Source organism: Nicotiana attenuata, unplaced genomic scaffold (assembly GCF_001879085.1).
Source record: "Nicotiana attenuata strain UT unplaced genomic scaffold, NIATTr2, whole genome shotgun sequence".
Taxonomy (NCBI): Eukaryota; Viridiplantae; Streptophyta; class Magnoliopsida; order Solanales; family Solanaceae; genus Nicotiana; species Nicotiana attenuata.
In genome coordinates this window covers 45,187-65,560 of record NW_017671345.1, presented here as the reverse complement: position 1 = coordinate 65,560, position 20,374 = coordinate 45,187, and the positions used below count along the sequence as shown (strand labels likewise).

Here is a 20,374-nt window from a genome sequence, read left to right as displayed (position 1 = left end):
CAATGGTGCACGACGACGCTCGTCATCTAGCGTGTGTCTCACCTCAACATAGCACCACGATGTGCAAATCCGGGGTTTCATACCCTCAGGACAATATTTAAAATCATTACTCACCTCAATCCAGCCCAAACTCTAGCTTGCAATGCCCTTGCCCTTCGAATCGATCTCCGGATGCTCCGAATCTATCAAATTCAGAACGTAATCATTAACTTATGCTAAAGGGAAGAAACCCACTCGAAAATAATCGAAAAGCATCATAAAATCCGAAATTGCTCAAACTCGGCCCCCGGGCCCACATCTCGGAATCCGACAAAATTAACATCAATGGAATCCTCATCCTCTCACGAGTTCGTACATATCAAATTTACCAAAATCCGACCTCATATGGTCACTCAAATTCTCAAAATCCACTCTCCAATTTCAAGTCCTAGTTTCCCAACTCTTCCTCTAATTTTTCCACTAATTTTCATGATTAAACAATGGAATAATCACCATAAACACAAGGTATAAGCCCCAAGTAGCTTACCTCTACGAAACACTTCATCCCCTCTTGAAATCACAGCTTGGAGCTCCAAAATCGCACAAAAATGGTGAACAAATGACGGAAAATCGCGAATGGGCATTTTTATACATTCTGCACAGCACTTCCGCACCTGCGATCCATAAGCGCACCTGCGGTTCCGCTTCTGCGGAAAAACACCCGCTTCTGCGGATTTCACTTACTCCTTCAGATTCCGCATCTACGACCCAGGTACCGCACCTGCGGTCCCGCAGATACGGTCAAAGTCTCCGCTTCTGTGGCCAGCACCGCTTTTGCGGTCTCCTTTACACACCAGCGGCATCGCACCTGTGGTCACAAATCCGCAGGTTCAGAAACAACAGAGGCAACAAATTTTCTGCTGCAAAACTCCAAGTCCGACTTCCCAATAACTATCCAAAATCATCCCGAGGCCCCCGAGACCTCAACCAAAAGCACAAACATATCCCATAACCTTATTCGAACTTGTACCAATCTTCAAAACACCTCAAACAACATCAAAACCACCAAAACACATCGAATTCAAGCCTAAGGTTCTAAAATCTTCCGCATTCCGCTTTTGATCAAAAAGTATACCAAACCACGTCCGACTGACCTGAAATTTTGCACACATATCCCAAATAACATAAGGAAGCCACTGCGACTTCCGGAATTTCATTCCGACCCCTATATTAAAATCTCGCCTATCAACCGGAAAACGCCAAAAACTCAATTTCGCCAATTCAAGCCTAAATCTACTCCGGACCTCCAAAACACATTCCGATCACGCTCCTAAGTTCTAAATCACCTAACAGAGCTAACCAATTATAAAAATTCCAATCCGAGATCATTTACAAACAAGTCAAAACTTGGTCAAACCTTTCAAATTTCAAGCTTCAAACTGAGAACTGTTCTTCCAAATTCATTCCGATTATCCTGAAACCAAATCCAACGATTTACATAAGTCATAATGCATAATACGAGGCTAGACATGCCCTAGAATTGGCGAGCGAATTACAAAAGCTCAAAACGACTGGTCGGGTCGTTACATGCAACCTGCAAGTTCCTCGATCAGAGTAGACAGATGGACATCAGACACAGGAGAAAAACATCATACCACTGAGCAGTAATAAAAACAAAATATTAGGACCTATAGTTGCAATTGGGACTGATAGAGCCGTCAAAATGAGCCCATTTAAAACTGAGGCCTATAAGCCCGACTCAAGTCAGCCCGCTGGCCCTTTAGGCTTGACCGAGGCTGGGCTTGGGCCGATCCGTGGGCCAAAAATTAATTAACTATCCAATATTTAATATTTAAAAAATAAAAACTAAAAAAACTATTAACTATAATCCCCATGCCCCAACCCTAGATTGCTCATTTACCTTCCATATCAGCTAGAACTTATATTTTGACATGCATGTAATATGACAAAATTAGTTTTTATTTTGCTTAATTAATAATGAAAACGAAATATTTTAGGTGGCCAATAATAATCTTTTTTTAAAAAAAATATTACTTTAAGTGGCCGATGATTAGTTTGGATTACTGTAATTATTATTAATATTTAAAATATTCTTCAGTATACAAAAAGATCAATTTTAAATACACACACGAAAAAAATACCACTAGCAAATTACAGGAATTTTAAAAGTTTCATGGACTATAATGATGAAATCAGCAAATGATGTTAATCCTGAATTAAAAAAAACCTCAGCATATAAACTTATTGAAGCAATCCCTGAATCTGAGGAAAATGAAAGAAAAGTATTAAGAAAATATTCATGTAACTTTAAAAAAGAATAGTTAGAGATATAGAGAATTTGCATTTCAATTACGAGATTCCTCCCAAATATCAAGCTTTTTGTACGCTATACGCAAAAGTTGTTTACATGATTAATCGACTATGTCACGAAAAAATATTTAAGGATTTAAATAAATTTTTTTTGCTAAAAAAAAAATTAAAGGGCTGCCCGCCCTAGCCCGCGACCCTCTTAGGGATGGGTTGGGCTATCCATTTTAAGGCACATTCATATGGGGGGCCGACCCGGCCTAACCCATCAAATTTTAAAATCCCACGAGGCTTGTGCTAGGCTGAGCTGGCCCTTTTTGACAGCTCTAGTTGATGACCTTACTGCTTCAATTGTCCTAGCAGAGAGCGAATAAAATTTTCCTCTACCTTTGGACTGCTCAATGATTTGAGATGGCTCTACTGGATCAGTCATAGCATCTTGGGAATTCTTCCCTGATGGCTCAGATCTTCTTTTCTTACTAGTTTTCATCTGACTATCAAAAAGTTTTAAAGTATATGACAGAAAACGTGGCAAGATATATCTCAAACTAGTTGCAACAGTGTAAAACTAATGATTAGTTTAGATTGTGAAGGGAGAGAGGCTTTTTGAATACTTTCTTTTTTGGTAATATGGACAGAAAATAAAAAAAAGATTTAACTTTGTGCTGGGATGAAAAGGGAAAAATCTGCTCAAAATAATTTGCTTCCTTGGATAGAAGATATAAAAGATTTAACCTTAAGGGAGTATGGATTTTGTTCCCTTGAGAATTGCTCATGTTTGCTGAAACAAGATGGAGAAGAGAGGAAAATGCAAGGGAGAAATTTCTTTTTCACAGGCCAATTTAAGCATAGATGGAGACTTAAGAAATTGCTCTTTCACGTACCAGTTTAAGCTTAGATGCTGACTTAATAAATTCGTTAGTTAGTACACTGATAGACCAAAGTTGGAAAAGGGAGAGATGTCAGATGGGTTCAAGAAAGTGGCATTGTAGGGGGGAGGGTGATTAGATGGAAAATTTGGTCTTGGTAAAGGGAAAGATAAGAGAGTGATTGAGTAGATGGAAAGATTGGTCTTAAAAAAGTATGTCTTGATATTACAAAAAGTGTCGTATTCGATTTTGAATCATCTCAGGACATTAACGTAATATCCACGACCTGCAACCTGCAAGTTCCTCGATTGGAGTAGATAGATGGACATCAGACACGGGATAGCAACATCATACCACTGAGCAGTAAAAAAAATATTAGGACCTATAGTTGCAATTAAGACTGATAGAGTCGTCAAAATGGGCTTAGCCCGTGAGGTCAGCCCAACCCAGCCCGCTTCTTGGGCAGGGTTGGGCTAAGATTTTTGGAGCCCATTTAAAACTGAGGGTTATAAGCCCGACTCAAGTCAGCCAGCTGGCCCTTTAGGCTTGACCGAGGTTGGGCTTGGGCCGGCCCGTGGGCTAAAAATTAATTAACTATCCAATTTTTAATATTTAAAAATAAAAACTAAAAAACTATTAACTATAATCCCCATTCCCCAACCCTAGATTGCTCATTTACCTTCCATATCAGCTAGAACTTATATTTTTGACATGCATGTAATATGACAAAATTAGTTTTTATTTTGCTTAATTAATAATGAACATGAAAAGTTTTAGGTGGCCAATAATAATCTTTTTTAAAAGAAAATATTACTTTAAGTGGCCGATGATTAGTTTGGATTACTGTAATATATTATTAATATTTAAAATATTCTTCGGTATACAAAAAGATCAATTTTAAATACACACACGAAAAAAATTACCACTAGCAAATTACGAGAATTTTAAAAGTTTTATGGATTATAATGATGAAATCAGCAAATGATGTTAATCCTGAATTAAAAAAAACCTCAGCATATAAACTTATTGAAGCAATCCCTGAATCTGAGGAAATAAAAGAAAAGTATTAAGAAAATATTCATGTAACTTTAAAAAAGAATAGTTAGAGATATAGAGAAGTTGCATTTCAATTACGAGATTCCTCCCAAATATCAAGCTTTTTGCACGCTATACACAAACAAAAGTTTTTTACATGATTAATCGACTATGTCACGAAAAAATATTTAAGGATTTAAAGAAATTTTTTACTCTAAAAAAATTGAAGGGCTGCCCGCCCTAGCCCGCGGCCCTCTTAGGGATGGGTTGGGCTAGCCATTTTAAGGTACATTCATATGGCGGGCCGACCCGTCCTAACCCATCAAATTTTAAAATTCCACGAGGCTTGGGCTAGGCTGGACTGGCCCATTTTGACAGCTCTAGTTGAGACCTTACTGCTTCAATTGTCCTAGCAAAGAGCGAATAAAATTTTCCTCTACCTTTGGACTGCTCAATGATTTGAGATGGCTCTACTGGATCAGTCATAGCATATTGAAAATTCTTCCCTAATGGCTCAGATCTTCTTTTCTTACTAGTTTTCATCTGACTATGAAAAAGTTTTAAAGCATATGACTGAAAACGTGGCAAGATATATCTCAAACTAGTTGCAATGGTGTAAAACTAATGATATTAGTTTAGCTTAGAGTGTGAAGGGAGAGAGGCTTTTTGAATACTTTCTTTTTTGGTAATATGGACAGAAAATGAAAAAAAAAAAAGATTTAACTTTGCGTTGGGATGAAAAGGGAAAAATCTGCTCAAAATAATTTGCTTCCTTCGATAGAAGATATAAAAGATTTGACCTTAAAGGAGTATGGATTTTGTTCCCTTGAGAATTGCTCATATTTGCTGAAACAAGATGGAGAGCAGGGAAAATGCAAGGGAAGAATTTCTTTTTCACATGCCAATTTAAGCTTAGCTTAGATGCAGACTTGAGAAATTGCTCTTCACGTACCAGTTTAAGCTTAGATGCAGACTTAATAAATTCGTCAATTAGTATACTGATAGACCAAAGTTGGAGAAGGGAGAGATGTCGGATGGGTTCAAGAAAGTGGCATTATTGGGGGGTGATTAGATGGAAAATTTGGTCTTGGGAAAGGGAGAGATAAGAAGTGATTGAGTAGATGGAAAGATTGGTCTTAAAAAGGTATGCCTTGATATTAACAAAACTGCCATAATCGATTTTGAATCATCTCAGGACGCTAACATAATATCCACGACCTGCAACCTGCAAGTTCCTAGATCAGAGTAGACAGATGGATATCAGACACAGGAAAACAACATCATACCACTCAGCTGTAATAAAAACAAAATATTAGGACCTATAGTTGCAATTAGGACCGGCCAGAAGGAGGAGGATGGTGAAGAAGGACGAGAGGGAGAGAGGAGGAGGAGGATGAGAGAAGAAGGAGGAAAAAAGAAAAACAAGCTTTTGTTTTTTGGGAACGGGGGTCGGGTAGGGTTTAAAAATAGATTTTCGACCGATTTGGTTGGAAATATAATTAAATTTTTCTTCTTTTTTTTTTGTTGAAAAAACTGCCGATCGGTTTGGCCGCCACTAAAGTCAAACGAGTCAAACAGTCAAAATTTAAAAATTCAATACTGACGGATTCGGTCGGGAATAACTTTTCGGGCTTTTGCGCCAAAAATTATGACCGGTCGGAAATATGGTCGAAATTATTTTTAAAAAATATAATTGATCTTTAAGAAAAAATTCCGACCGATTTGGTCGGAAATTTCCAACAATTTTTTTTCCGGAAATTTCGGTCAGAAATCCACGATTTTCTAGTAGTGGTTGTTTGGATTGGGTGTTGTCCCAATTGATTGAGATCATCAAGGGGAGTTCAAAACTCAAACATGAAGAAATTTGGAGTAGATTTAAGCTAGATTTGAGTTCAATTTCAGAAGATGTCCAAGGAAGAAGAAGAACTCGTAAAGCTCCATTGATAGGATTCATTGGTATAATATTATATAAGCAGTATATACTAGTGTATAAACACCTCATATTCATTATTGTATACAGGGTGGATACATTATCAACGGGTATTTGGTGGATTTCTCACATTTCTCCTCCTCCTCCTCCACCACCACCACCACAAACACCACCACCACTACCACCACCACCACCACCACAACCACCACCACCACTACTACTACTACTATTGTGCTTATACATCTTTATACACTTTTAGGGGTGCTTATCGGGCGGAATGAGCGGATGTTTAGGCTTAACGGTTAAGCTTATCAATTATCGAATTATAAATGTAGTACTCCACTAGCCATCCAATAAGACAACGGGCGGATTGGTATTGGATTAACGATTATCGGGCGGTTTATCAGCTATATCAAATATAAAAATTTTGAACCCTAGTTCTTTTGGTTGCATAGCTAAGAATATTTTATTGTAAGTTGTTAGATTTAACTACTACTTCTATATTAAAAAGCACTAAAAGGAAGTACTTTTTATCCCTTACTCTTCAGGATTACTGTACAATCAAGGAATTGTATACCAACAACGGAAGAAGAAAGAAGAGATGCACATAACTTCTTAACATATATCATTTTGAGTACATACTTTTTAATATACTGTAAACATAATATATTTTGACTGCAAAATAAAGGGAAAACAATAGTTGGGAATTCAAGAAAGAGTACCTTGAAGTTCCCAAGAGTACCTTAGGGCTTAAAAAATTACTTTATATACATATGGGTAAAAGTATAAATATTAAAATTCTTAACGGGTTAACAGTTTATCTGATAAGGAAATTGAGTAATCCGCCCCCAAACGATTAAGTTGTTAATTATAAAATCTCAATCTGTTCACCAACCATTACCCCGATAACCCAATACCAGTAAGCCAGTAAATCGTTTCTTCGGTTCGGTTAACGGTTACGATTCAGTTTTGATCAGCCCTTTCCATTTTTATACAACTAAATATAATGTTCCTTTTTGTATAAAAGTGTATACCATTGTATAAAGTGTATAAGCATCTCTGACGAACTTTTTGTATGATTTTCACTTGCAATTCTTGCATAAAACTAGTCCAAATCTCCATCAAATGACTTCAAACTTTGTATACAACCTATTTAGACTATTTCTAATAAGTTCAAACAATATCCACACCAAATTTCTCACAAAATCTGTCACGACCCTAAACTCGGACCCGGTCGTGATGGCGCCTCTCGTGAAGACAAAGCCAGCCGACACATTCCCATTCCAATCTTAAGCAGTAACATAACAAGTATTAAGTCGTAAACATGATAAAATCTCAAAAATAAGCAGTTAACAGTATAATTTGCGGAAAAACAAACCCAACACAGCACGACATCGGGGTGTCACTAGTCATGAGCATCTACTAAAGTCCGAATACAACAAGAGTCTAAAATGTACTAGATACAATCTAATGAAATCGAGAGGGAGAAAAGCAGTGCTGCGAACATCGGGCAGCTACCTTGCTAAACTCCGATGACTCTGCCTCTGAGCAACCAATACCCGCTACCGGGTTCAGAAATACCTGAATCTGCACACAAGGTGCAGGGAGTAAAGTGAGTACTTCCAACTCAGTGAGTAATAAAAATAAATGAAGACTGAGTAATATAAAACCACGTAAGTCACAACATTAAGCTAAAGAGGCACAGCAAAATCAGTAAGTATAATTAAGCAGTGAAATCTCATAAACCTCTCTTAAACAGCTAAACAATATACAAGAAAACAACTAATAAGTAAACACATAATAACTGCCCCTCGGGCACAGTAACAACAGAATCAGCCCCTCGGGCAATGTCACAGAACAATACCAGCCCCTCGGGTTATATCTCATATCACAATGGGTACCCGCGCTCACTAGGGGTGTACAGACTCCGGGAGGGGCCCCTTACGGCCCAAGCGCATAATCAAGCCATCTCGTGGCATCATAAACAGGCTCTCGGCCTCATATCAATATCAAGCCACCTCGTGGCGTACAAATCTCAGGCCCTCGGCCTCATTATCATATATCAATCCACCTTGTGGCGTACAAATCTCAGGCCCTCGGCCTCATTATCATAATCAATGTATCACTGTTGCGGCGTGCAGCCCGACCCAAATGTATTCTCACAACACAGGCCCTCGGCCTTACTCAGTCAGAATCTCATAAGCCCCTCGGGCCATAGTAAAATATGAAGCTCAGCTCAAATACCTTTGAAAATATCATTTAATGTGTTTAAAACAAAATAATATAGCTGAGTCTTTAAAATAGTAAAATATAGTATGACAGAGCACCAGTATGAAATCAATCAGAGAGGAAAATATTATATAAAAATCCCCTAAGGGTTCAAACAGCTGGCACGAAGCCCACATATGGCATTTAGCCCAAAATATAATAATATCAAACAATTAACTATCAAATACGCAGTAAAATAATCATTCGGGCTGGACTAAGTCACAATCCCCAACGGTGCTCTACCCCACGCTCGTCATCTAGCGTGTAAGTCACCTCAACATAGCCGTACGCTGTGAAATTCCGGGGTTTCATACCCTCAGGACAACATTTAAAATTATTACTCACCTCGAACTAGCCCGAAAAGCTACTCTGCAACACGCTTGCCTCTCGAATCAACTTCCGAGTACTCCAAATCTACCAAGTTCAGATTTTTATCATCAAATTATGCTAAACGAATGAATTCCAATTGAAAAATATCGATTTTAAGCACAAAATCCGAAATCAGTCAAAACCCGTCCCCCGGGCCCGCATCCCGGAACTGGACAAACTTTATACCAAAATGTTCTTCATCATCTCACGAGTCCGTACATATAAAGAACTCGAAAATCGGAGTTCGTTTGACCCCTCAAATCATCCCTGGAAGGTCTCATAATCTCAAGCCCTAACTCCACATTTTTCTACTGATTTTCATGAATTATACACTGATATTTTGTTCCTTAATCACAAATAATCGAGTTTTAGGGTCCAAAATCCTTACCTCAACCAAGAACAATGATTTTCTCTCTTCAAAATCGCCTCAAAGTTCTTTTTCCCGTTCAAAAAATGGTATAAAAGGGTTCAAAGTCGCGGAACAGGTCTTTAAGACATTCTGCCCAGCTATTAAAATCCTTCATCGCGATCGCGAAGCACAATACTCAACTCCCAAAAATTACTCTATGCGAACGCATCAAAAGCCCTGCGAACGCGATGCCCAAGCGACTAACTCTACACGAACGCGGACTTCCCACCGCGTTCGCAATGAATAAAAATCCAGCCAAGACCCTAGGTCCACTTAACTATATGCGAACGCGACCACCTCTCTGCGTCCGCGATGACCCAGCTCCTCACACTATGCAATCGCAACTCCTCCTTTGCGAACGCATAGAACAAAATGGACTGCCCCTCAAAAAGCTCTACGCGATCGCAGGAACCCCTACGCAATCGCGAAGAAGGATTCTCTGCAACAGCTGAACCTGCAATTCTACAACATCACCAAGGCATGAAATGGTCCGATTGACCATCCGAAACTCACCCGAGGCCCCCGGGGCCTCAACTAAAGGCATCAACATATCTTAAAACCTTATTCAAGCTTGTACCAATCTTCAAAACGCTTCAAACAACATCAAATCAACCAAAACACATCGGATTCAAGCCTAAGTTTCTAAAATCTTCCAAATTCCGCTTTTGATCAAAAACCCAACCAAACAACGTCCGAAGACCTGAAATTTTGCACACACATCCCGAATAACATAACGAAGCTCCTGCAACTTCCGGAATTCCATTCCGACCCCTATATCAAAATCTCACCTATCAACCGGAAAACGCCAAAAACTAACTTTCGCCAATTCAAGCCTAATTCTACACCGGACCTCCAAAACACATTCCGATCACGCTCCTAAGTCCCAAATCACCTAACGGAGCTAACCAAATCATAAAAATTTCAATCCGAGATCATATATTAACAAGTCAAATCTTGGTCAAACCTTTCAAATTTCAAGCTTCAAGCTGAGAACTGTTCTTCCAAATTCATTCTGGTCATCCTGAAAACCAAAGACAACGATTTACATAAGTCATAATACACTACACGGGGCAAGTCATGCTCGAGAACTGGCGAGCAAAGTGCAAAAGCTCAAAACGACCGGTCGGGTCGTTACAAAAGCATATTTGAAATTTAACAAGATTAGCATCAAAGGAGATGGGATTTTAGGTTTCTCGCGTATGTTTTTGCGGTTTTTGTAGCTGTGATATATATGTACCAACTTGAGGAAAAAGGAGAATGAAAACTCGCGGACGTTTCACGCATGAAGATATAGAGAATCAAAAAAACGGAAAAAAACAATCTGATCTAAGCTTATTGATATTTGGCTATACATTTGCAAACTTGTAACTAGGCTAAAATACTGCAAGGTCAGCTTACGGAGTACATTATTCTGTAATTTTGTCTTTCATGACTATACTGCTTCCCTTTTATGATCAAGCGCTTCCCTTTTTATTTTTATTTTTTCTTTAAAACGATATATTTTACTTTGTTTTCTTTTGAAGTAGAATGTCATATCACATATAAAGAATTAATTAATAGCTTATTGACATAATAATATAAAAAATTAGAAACTATGTAGCTTATGGTAGAACGAAAGCTTCATAATCAAGAATCATTAAGAGTTTAAGACTATTGAGTGTAATAATGTGAAAAGGGTGATTGTTAAAGTTGCCGATATATTTTTTATTTTAGGCACACTTTGAACTTGCATTAAATGTTTAATAGGAACAAAGCTTAGTTGAGGTGCCAAAATAAAAATCTTGACAACTTTAAGGGTCCACTATGACAATTTTCACATGCATTATGACAATTATATTTAATTTATAAAGTTGGCAAATGCAACCAAAACAAAAAACCGATAACGTGACACTCGTTTAATGCTTGTTCAACCATGTTTCCATTTCACTTGGTTTTAAATGCAACGAAACAACAAATTTGTAGCTCCTCCACAAAGGATTGCTTCCTCTGCCAACAAATAGAAAAGATCGCTCTAAAAATAATAGCATATATATATATATATATATATATATATATATATATATATGTGTGTGTGTGTGTGTAATATACAAGTTTAATACATTTTTGCGGCTACCGAATGTAAATAGTTTCGGACACGGGCTAAAAGTGATCTTTGCCCTTGAATTACTCGACTCCAAGTCCATTGACACATTAAAAGAAGTAATTGGTATCTATAATTCTATTATTTCTTTTTCTCATTTTCTGCATTTTTTTACATTCTGCATCCCAAAAGAATGGGAAAAAAATGAAGGACAAGCCAACAACCATATGAACAACTGGAAACTCATCAGCGGGACACCAAAAACAATTTCAAGATCACCACTGGAGGAAAAGCTGGCAACTGAAGCTATTGCCACACGCTCGCTCTCTTTCACTCTAAAGAATGCAGAGTGAAAAGATTGACAAGAAAGAAAAAAAAGAAAAAGGATACACAAATGCACATCTTTGGTTGCTTAAGCATCAAGCTCAGCTAAGCAAGGACATTTATCACTTGCCACTCGCTGTTTTTCGCTTTCCTTCTAAAGCAGCTGCTCTTCCTGTCTTTGTAGATGGTGAAACCATCCCATTAGAAAGTCTCCTAGTTGGTGGTGGGGGAATCAAGCTCCTGCATTGATTTGCATAGAAACAGGTTAGTGTGCATGTTGTTTCATTTGACATATTTGTTGATTTAGTTTTAGTTTGTTTACTTGAGTTGGCATATAGAAAAGCTCATTTGCTAAAGGTTAAGAAAGCATGCGTTCACAGACAATTATTGATGTTGCAGACCTAATAGATAGATAAAAAAGTATCCCTCTTCATCAATTTAAGCTTTTAGACGAGGCACACGCAAACTTCAAAAGTTGAAGTAAACTTCTTATTATGCCAATGCATGGAGATATAAGCAGCTCCTTAATGCAGGCAGTCCAAAATTAACAAGTAAAATGCTCTCATGAGTTGATACCTTATTTCTGGCTTCTTCACTTGCTTAGGACTAGGTTTTTTGAGTTTTGATCCCAGTCCATTGGGAGTCTGACTAACTTTCTGAAGATTTGGTTGCCAAGGGAATTCAAGCTCAGAAGAGTCACTTGTTGCAGTTTCCACGTCATCCAAATCATCCATGGAACCTGCTTCAGACTGAATCCTACTTGCCTCGTAGTCTTGGCCATCCTTTTTATTTGCTGCAACTTTGTTTGTAGGTTGTTCAGGATACACCTTTGAACTGTCAGAGGAGCATTTCCTATATAATAGGTCAGATGAATGCCTGGTTTCGTCTTCCCATCCTCTTAAGGAACTACTTCTACTCAGACCATCTTGCTTGTTCACCATAATTTTGTCAACCCAATCACCAGAGACTGATTCTTTGTCGTCTTCCCTTGATGCAGGGCTATTGACTGGTGGCCAGGGAGGAGAATTCATCTGAAAGTCTTTGGGATCTAAGCTTCGCCTTCTCATCTTTGACGCAGACTTCTTCTTAACCTGAGAAAAGATTTGAAAACATCGACAACTTTGAGCTCCCGATGCAAGTAAACTGCATAGCAAAGATACATTTGTTCCTTCTGTAATCAGAATACGAAGGATAGCAGGGGGAAGAATGTCTTTAGACTGATTGGTTTACTAAGCTGGAGAGACTTGAACTATCAAGAAGTCAGAGAAACACATTCCAACATGAAGAGGAACATGTTCAAGAGGGAATCAGAAGATGGGTTAGCCGGGTAACGATTTTTGTTTCCTGGATAGATAACCGGCTAATGACTCAATCCACTCATAGGAGAATACTTAGAATGTATGCAGAAGCATATAATGAACATTTTTACTTCTTTGAAAACCATTTTACATCTAAAATCGTATTAGATAATTTCGAGGGTTTAGAATGGTTAGTGACTAGCAAAACAAAACTCTTGTGCAACTGGCATTGGTGTGTTTCTATTCTGTATGATAAAAATTACAATGTGCAACCAGTGAAGCATAAAATATGAATGACTTGATTAATTAATAATATTACATATGAGGGTAAAAGCTAGATGAGGCATGTACGAAAAAATATATTACCTCTATGTTACTACCAACATCTTCCATCAGCTGGCTATGATGGCTTGAAAGGTCTACCATACTCTGGCAACTAGAAGAAAGAGAAGATCCGCAAGATCCTGTTCTGACTCTTTCTGGAGTACTTGATCTGGAAGTTGGGCGGCGCCCTTGCTCTTCTTCCTTCCTTGCTAAGGCTGCCTTAAGACCGGCAATCTGTTGAAGGGGAAAAACTAAAACTTAAAATCCAAATGCAATTCTTCTGGACTACATCTTTTGAAGAAAAGAATTGTCATTTTGTTATCTACGTTGTAGAAGGGAAAAGCAGTTCATGCCTATAAGTTCACAGATAAACCAAAAATATGGCAATTTTGAAACCTGTTCTTTTAGTTCCTTCACGTCAGAACTCTCCTTGTTGACCCGTGCAGTACCAAGCTCAATCGTAGAAACCCGTTCAGCGAATTTCAGAGTGCTGAGTGTTTCTCCAACAGCATGAAGCTCAGGACTTATATGAACAAACATCAATGTTTTTGCTTGCCCTCCTGATAGATATGAAAGCCAAAACTTGAAAACCAGAAAAGTGAGGTGGGGGGGGGGGGGTGGAGGAGTTCTACGGCTACAGCACAAAGATCTTACCAAGAGAATCTTGAAGCAACTGCGTAAGCTTACTATTCCTGTAGGGAACGTGTGAGTTCTTTTGAGCAAGTGAAGATATGACATCTCCTAAAGCAGAAAGAGACTTGTTGATATGTGTAGCCTCTTTCAACCTATCACCAACTGCCTCTGACTTGTCCACTCTTTCACTTCCTGCTAGGTCAACGAGGTGCATGGAACCACGAAGAATTGCACCAGATGTCATGTTTCTTCCTTGAACATGAACTGTAAGGCAACTGCAAATATGCAAACATAAATATTTATATAGAGAGCAAAGGAACTTAAATCAGCAGTAACTTCCACCTTAAGACAGGAAAATAGAAAAAGGACATATAAGGAGCACCTGTGAGAGCGACTACTTCTGTCGTTCATGGCAGTAGCACTCACTGCACGATTCTTGTGCCCAAGGTTCATCAGATTCATTACATCAGAAGTTGATGTTACCGGAACAAGATTTGCATCAGGTACATTGAAACCCTTCTGGGAACTATTACGAATTTCTACTGTATTTAGAAGTTAAGTTCAAACATTTAAGAGACCAAAAAGATAGAGAGCTAATAGTAATACGAAAAGGCAAAGGAATGAATGGTTGCGAAAAGGATATTTTTTGTTAACACCATCTGGGGTAAGGAGATCTCTGACTTGCTCATTATAAATCTCAACCATCTGAACTGAAATATCATAAGAAATAACATCTCTTCTCTGTTCTGAGATAAGGAATAGATCACTCAATGCCCTGTAATTCACACCAAGGGTCTCCTTCGTGAGATCTGATGGGCCAGTCTGTAGGTAAAAAAAATTTAGGAACTATTAACATAATGTTTTTGCCTTTTCTCTTAACCAAGTGATATCCACTTCTATGATTAAACAGTTCGAAAATTAAGTTTAACTGCCTAACCATCGTATGTGTTTTCCCTGATCCTGTTTGTCCGTAAGCAAAGATACAAACATTGAAGCCATCAAGAACAGACCGGATCAAAGGCTGTGTATCTGCAAACACTTCCGCTGCATTGTGATAAATAGAGGCTGTTAGACTGAAATCTAAAGCTGCGATGTTCATGAAAAAGGAAAAGCATAGGGAACTTAGCGACCTTGGGTTGCAGAAGGACCAAAGACCTTGTTAAAAGTGAATAATTTCTTTCCCTCTTTTCCATACTTTGAAGAAGTAGTTATTGTAATATTCTCGCCATCTATGTGATCCACGGTGCTTAGACCGTTTTGTTGGCCAGGCAAGAATGGCCGCACCCGGCAATACACTCTGATGTTCCCTGTCCAAATATGTAAATGTACACGCAGAACAGTGGTTAGTATCTATAGAAGATTGCAATGAAATTAGAATTTATTCTATAAAACAGTATTTACCTTTAAGGTCTTGCACTTGATTGTAAAGCTTTCGATTTTCCTCCAGAACCTTTTGGTAACTCGAAGCAGCGTGAGCTAAACCATGCAGATGTTTACCTATTCAAAAGAGAATTTAGTTGCTAAATCCCAGTCACAATCTCAATTAGCATGAAACAGTTCTATTCAATTGTACCTAGATTGCTGACTTCCTCCTGATATTTGAGTTGAAGAAACTGCATGTCTTCTTTAGCAGCATGGAGAGTAGATTTCAATTGCTACAGATTATGAACAGGGTATGTCAATCAATCAGTTGAAACCAAACATACTTCATTCTCTGATCTGCAGAAAAATTCCTATACCTGTACTTCTCTATGCTGTTGTTCAACCAGCATCAGCTGCTTTACAACCTGTGTTGTTGATACACCGTCATGTATGTTTATTTGGCCGCATATCCCTTCAGAGGCTGCTTTATCTTCATCCTTGACCATTGCCACCTGCGTCTCCTCAGGTATTGCCACCTGCGTCTCCTCAGGTGTAATCTCCAAGGGAGATCCATCAGTAGTTGAAACAGCTGTCTCTTTATGGGAGGTCTTCAACTGTCATATCACCGAAAATATGTAAGACCCAACTGTAAGCAAAATAGGACAGTGTGATACTTTCAGCATATTTCAACTGCTAAAAAGAGCAATCTGTTCTGTCATATTTCAGATGCAGCTAAGAAAACAAAAAGTTGAAGAAGCCTCATATAATATGTAGTAAAACAAAAACACCAGTAATGAAGGAGCTCCAACCTGTTCACTTTGGCTGGCAAGCCGATGCTCAAATTCTTCCATAACTTTGCTCAACATATTCTCCACAATCTGACCAAAATGAGAAACTTGTTTATTTCAGGTAAGCGGACCATCAACTTTTTTTTTCAAAGAACTCTATAACCAATAGGATACTAGAGGAAGAAGCCAGTTAGATCCCAAAGTTCCAAGTCTATGTTCCTCTCCAGAGACATTTTCTAGAACTTTGGGAGAATCTGATTGTAGGAATAAGATAACCTAGTATTGTAGTTTGCTACAACAACGGAATGATGGCATCTGTTGTACTCTATATTTCTTGGGTGATGCCTCTTTCTAACTATCCATGCAAACATCAAATCTTATAGACTAGATTTACTGTCCTTACTAAGCCTTTACCCTCTGAGGGAAGCTAGAGAAGTAAGCTAACTACCTGGACCCTGTTGTGAAGATTAGCGTATTTCTCTATATGGCAAATTAATTGTCATCAGAGCTGTCTATTGGGAATCACATCTAGAAAGATGATTATCATTCACCTTATCGGGAAAAAAAAATGATTATCATTCATAATCCCTAGCAACTGAATGAAGTAGCAGTAATGAGACAAAGAGCTGTTTACATGAAACATATCAAACCCTTTTGTGGAATCCCTTTTCCAGGATTATGGAAATCAAACTAAGATCACTTACAAATGGAACATCTTCTTGCTTCTTGTCAGAGAGAAGCTCGCGAACAAGCATATGCAAGGAACCGGTGTTCACCTGGAAATGAAAGAGTAAGATTTTTACCTCGTACAACATATTTTGAGATGCCAAACATTACAAAATAAGATTACAAACCATTTCACGAGCATCAGGCTCAGTGCTATCAAGAGACTTGTCGCTGATAGATGAAGTCCTTGAGATTGAATTCATGAACGGCTCAGAGTTTCTTCGGTAAAATTGCTTTCCTGCCGATGATGGTTTTGAGTTCCCACTGTATTTCCATGATCCACTTCCACCTCCTTGTTTCCACTCTGCATATGATTTCAGTGCTAGCACACAATTGACAATTCTGGAAGATTTCCCTCCCTAATTCAGGAAATGATAAAACATTTTAAAACTCTGGTTCAAGAGGTGTCTTTTAAGTGTTCGATCAACTAGCTTAGAGCGTAACTAACACAAGATCAAACAAACATCAAATTATCCCCAAATCATCTACTTACTTTCTCCAAATCAGATGCTTCAAAAGAGGGAAGCCCCATTTCTTCTACGGCAACAAGGAAGTTGCGGACATTTTCAAAATATTGGTACGCAGAAAGAGCTGCCCCATCAGGGACATTAGCAGTATCAGGAGGTGCTTCAACTACCTAATAAACCAAAGTAAAACTAGGTCAATGACTAGCTGAAAGCCTGAAACTGATTATAGATAAAAGGTTGAACCAAAGGAGCTTCATAAACCCCACTTTTTGCACGGCACCAGGCTGAATTTTATTAAGAACATTGCAAAGCACAATTCCACTGCGCAATCCAAGTCTGAAATCTTCTTCTGAAGGCTCTGCCGGCAAATCTTTTGCCGCAACCACTCCAACTGTCTTTCTGAGCCACCCTGCTGCTTCATATCTTCTCAATGCTGCATTTGTTACATTAACCAATTAAACATTCTTATTCACAAAATCAAGATATATTTAAAACTAAAACGAACATATTCAGGTGGAACATATTCAGGTGGGACAATGGGAACAAAAACGAAATTTTTTTCCCCTCTTTTTCCTGTTTCATGATTGATGGGAAATTCAAGACCGAGAATCTTGGAAATACACATTAATAAATAGACAAAGATGTAATAGCGAAATTACGTTCATCTCAAATAATATGCATTAATAACAACTACTTCCAACAGACGAGGCACTTAATTTCAATATAATGCATTAATTGATTCAGAGAAACATGACAAATTTATTAAAAAGATCAACAATGTGAAAAAAGGAAGATTAATAAACAAATAAATGAACATGAACACATAAATGATCAAAGAAATGAATTAAGGGAGGAAAATTACAAGCTTCCTCAGCTTTACGAGAAGCCAAATCAATGTCGCTCAGTCGCTTCCCGTGTTGTTGCAAAACATCCTCCACCACTGATGCCACAGATATTGCTAGAATCCCCTCCTCCATTGCCATTGTACCAAAACAATTAAAAAATCAACAAAAATGGGGAATCTCCGTTGGATGATCAAAAATTATGTTCAATAAAAAAAATATGTACTTATCTCTGCATTATATGCACGTATTTTATGTATATACAGAGAGAAGGGTGGCAGGGGGTTTTGGTGAGAGGATCTTAATTGGGGAAGAAACAAGAACGACAACAAAATGGAAGGGAAGTTATAGGAGGAAAACAATGATGATGAAACTGGGTTTGATCTTTTCTTTCTTTCTTTTTTTTTCTCTTTTCTTTTTTTGGGGTCAATGAAATTTAATTTTTTGTGCTAAGTTAATTTTATTCCTTTTTATTTTTTTCTGTACGTACACTCTCTCCTTTCCCCTCCGCGCGCCATTACCATGGCCACCTTCGCTTTTTGCTCCTCTCACACGCACACACACTCAGTTTAGGTGTAAGAAACTACCTGCCGAACCTCATCCCGAGCCGAACGGTTCGGGTTTCTAATGGTTGCTGTATTTCTTCCTTTTTTTTTCTACTTAATTTTGCTTTAAAATGATTTAGAAGTCTTTTTTTTTTTTTTTTCTCAACCAAACGCTAAGCTGAAGCAATTTTTACGTCTTAAATTCGCTGCTTGCCAATTTAATTCTTTAGAAATATTAAATTATTTAAGATAAAAATATCATCATAAAAACTATATTTAATATATGAAACCGCCTTAATTTCATTTAATTATTTCTCACGTTCTCCTTTCTTGCCCCAATTTTTTTTTGAATGTTGTAGTTATATAAGTTTAATTAGAAAATTATTTATTTCAATAATACTAATTGAAAATGAACGTATAATATTTTCATTTATATTTTAAATTTTAACAAACTCAGGAAGTAAAATCAACTCACACACATAATGATAGTCGTGGTAAATCTTTATTGTCAGTTTTGCAGTAACACGTACGTCATTGATAAGTATATCTAACTGTCACTAACTTAATAGTATCATGTCTTTGTGTTAACGATAATCTCCTAATTTAATTGTATGATTAATGCATAAAGATACTTTACTTTTAACTCAAGCATCAATTTTATCGCCTCGAGTTCTTTTTTCGTTTTGTTGAATTTTATTCTTGGCGCTTAGGTGTTTAGTATGTCTATCGCCCCTTAACCTCCACCAGAAATTTTTATTTAGTTCTTAAATATGAATATAAGTCGAAGACTTTTATTCACATTGGTTTTCTTTTCACAAGTTATGCCCTCGTCGTTTTCTTTTTTTTTTTTTCTGGTTATTATTGTTTTTAGCAAGTTTTCGTCCACTGTTTTTATGGAGGGAGTGCTCAAGACATCAAGTGCAATAAAATGAACTAAAGATTGAAAAAATAAAAATGAATAAATCAATAGGCAATTCTTTAATTAAATATATGTTGCTTTATCCAAAATAATAGTTGAAGATAATTAAAGAGAGTTGGCTACAGATTTAAAAATAGCATGAAAAGTGGATGCCTTTACTTATGTTTAAAGACATAACGTGCTCGTATAATTAGTACAAGACTCCATTGCTTTTAGCCATTTTTCTTTAGACATATCTTATTATCTGTGATTTTAATACTAAAGATCCATTTAATCCTGCCATGGGAATGGATAACATTGAAATCTTTTATTAGATCATTGCATTATTGTCTCATCAACACAGTTCCATCATGATCTATCTCCAAAATCTAACAATATATATTCTTGCTTCTCTTTAAAGGTGCAATGTATATTCAAAAGGAGAAATACAAATGATTTAGCCAAACAAGGCAAATGTCATATAGTTTGACTTAATCAGTATTTAGGAATCTAGTCACTTTCAAGTATCGAAACAGTTGTTACTGATGATCAACAGCCAAAGTTTCACCACAATGTCTATATCATCAACCAAACCCTATTTAGAATAATTCTCTTCCCCTCCCCCCTCTCCTCAATTAGTCATATTCTTGACTGACAAGAGAAGAAAAGGGAAGTAGGTTCCCTTTTGCTTGAATTTCCACAATATAATGGCATAGCTTAGTTCTTATCCTTTCTTTTAGTATAATAAAGATTGAAATTTGCTAAGAATAGTTGTCCAGCATTTAAATTGTTGGTGGCCAGCATTTAAACTTTCGTTGGATATACAAATAAAGTTCCACGTTGACAACTAAATGTTAAAGTATAGTTGTAGTAGTCAAATGTGACTTGCGCATGTTGATA

At 37.5% G+C, this 20,374-nt stretch overlaps 1 protein-coding gene across 1 annotated transcript; it reads right to left on the bottom strand.

Annotated features, from left to right (window-relative positions):
- Positions 1 to 11,327: 11,327 nt before the first annotated feature.
- LOC109207696 (kinesin-like protein KIN-14I) lies at positions 11,328 to 18,574 on the bottom strand. Its single transcript, XM_019370666.1, has 18 exons — positions 18,052 to 18,574; positions 17,456 to 17,622; positions 17,216 to 17,359; positions 16,851 to 17,081; positions 16,701 to 16,772; positions 16,018 to 16,086; positions 15,586 to 15,822; positions 15,420 to 15,501; positions 15,248 to 15,343; positions 14,977 to 15,153; positions 14,784 to 14,890; positions 14,490 to 14,668; positions 14,229 to 14,390; positions 13,868 to 14,121; positions 13,610 to 13,773; positions 13,256 to 13,447; positions 12,168 to 12,682; positions 11,328 to 11,831 (listed from the first exon to the last, which is right to left on the bottom strand). Exons 1-18 carry the CDS (start codon positions 18,170 to 18,172, stop codon positions 11,714 to 11,716), a joined length of 3,087 nt encoding a protein of 1,028 aa, XP_019226211.1. The 5' UTR covers positions 18,173 to 18,574; the 3' UTR covers positions 11,328 to 11,713.
- Between the last annotated feature and the right edge of the window lie 1,800 nt (positions 18,575 to 20,374).

Excerpts from the sequence above, each read along its gene's own strand:
- LOC109207696 (XM_019370666.1), bottom strand. The coding sequence starts at position 18,172 with ATGGCAATGGAGGAGGGGATTCTAGCAATATCTGTGGCATCAGTGGTG. Across the intron at positions 17,623-18,051 it reads TCGTAAAGCTGAGGAAGCTT|CATTGAGAAGATATGAAGCA; the intron begins GTAATTTTCCTC and ends TAACAAATGCAG. Across the intron at positions 13,448-13,609 it reads TGAAGGAACTAAAAGAACAG|ATTGCCGGTCTTAAGGCAGC; the intron begins GTTTCAAAATTG and ends CCCCTTCAACAG.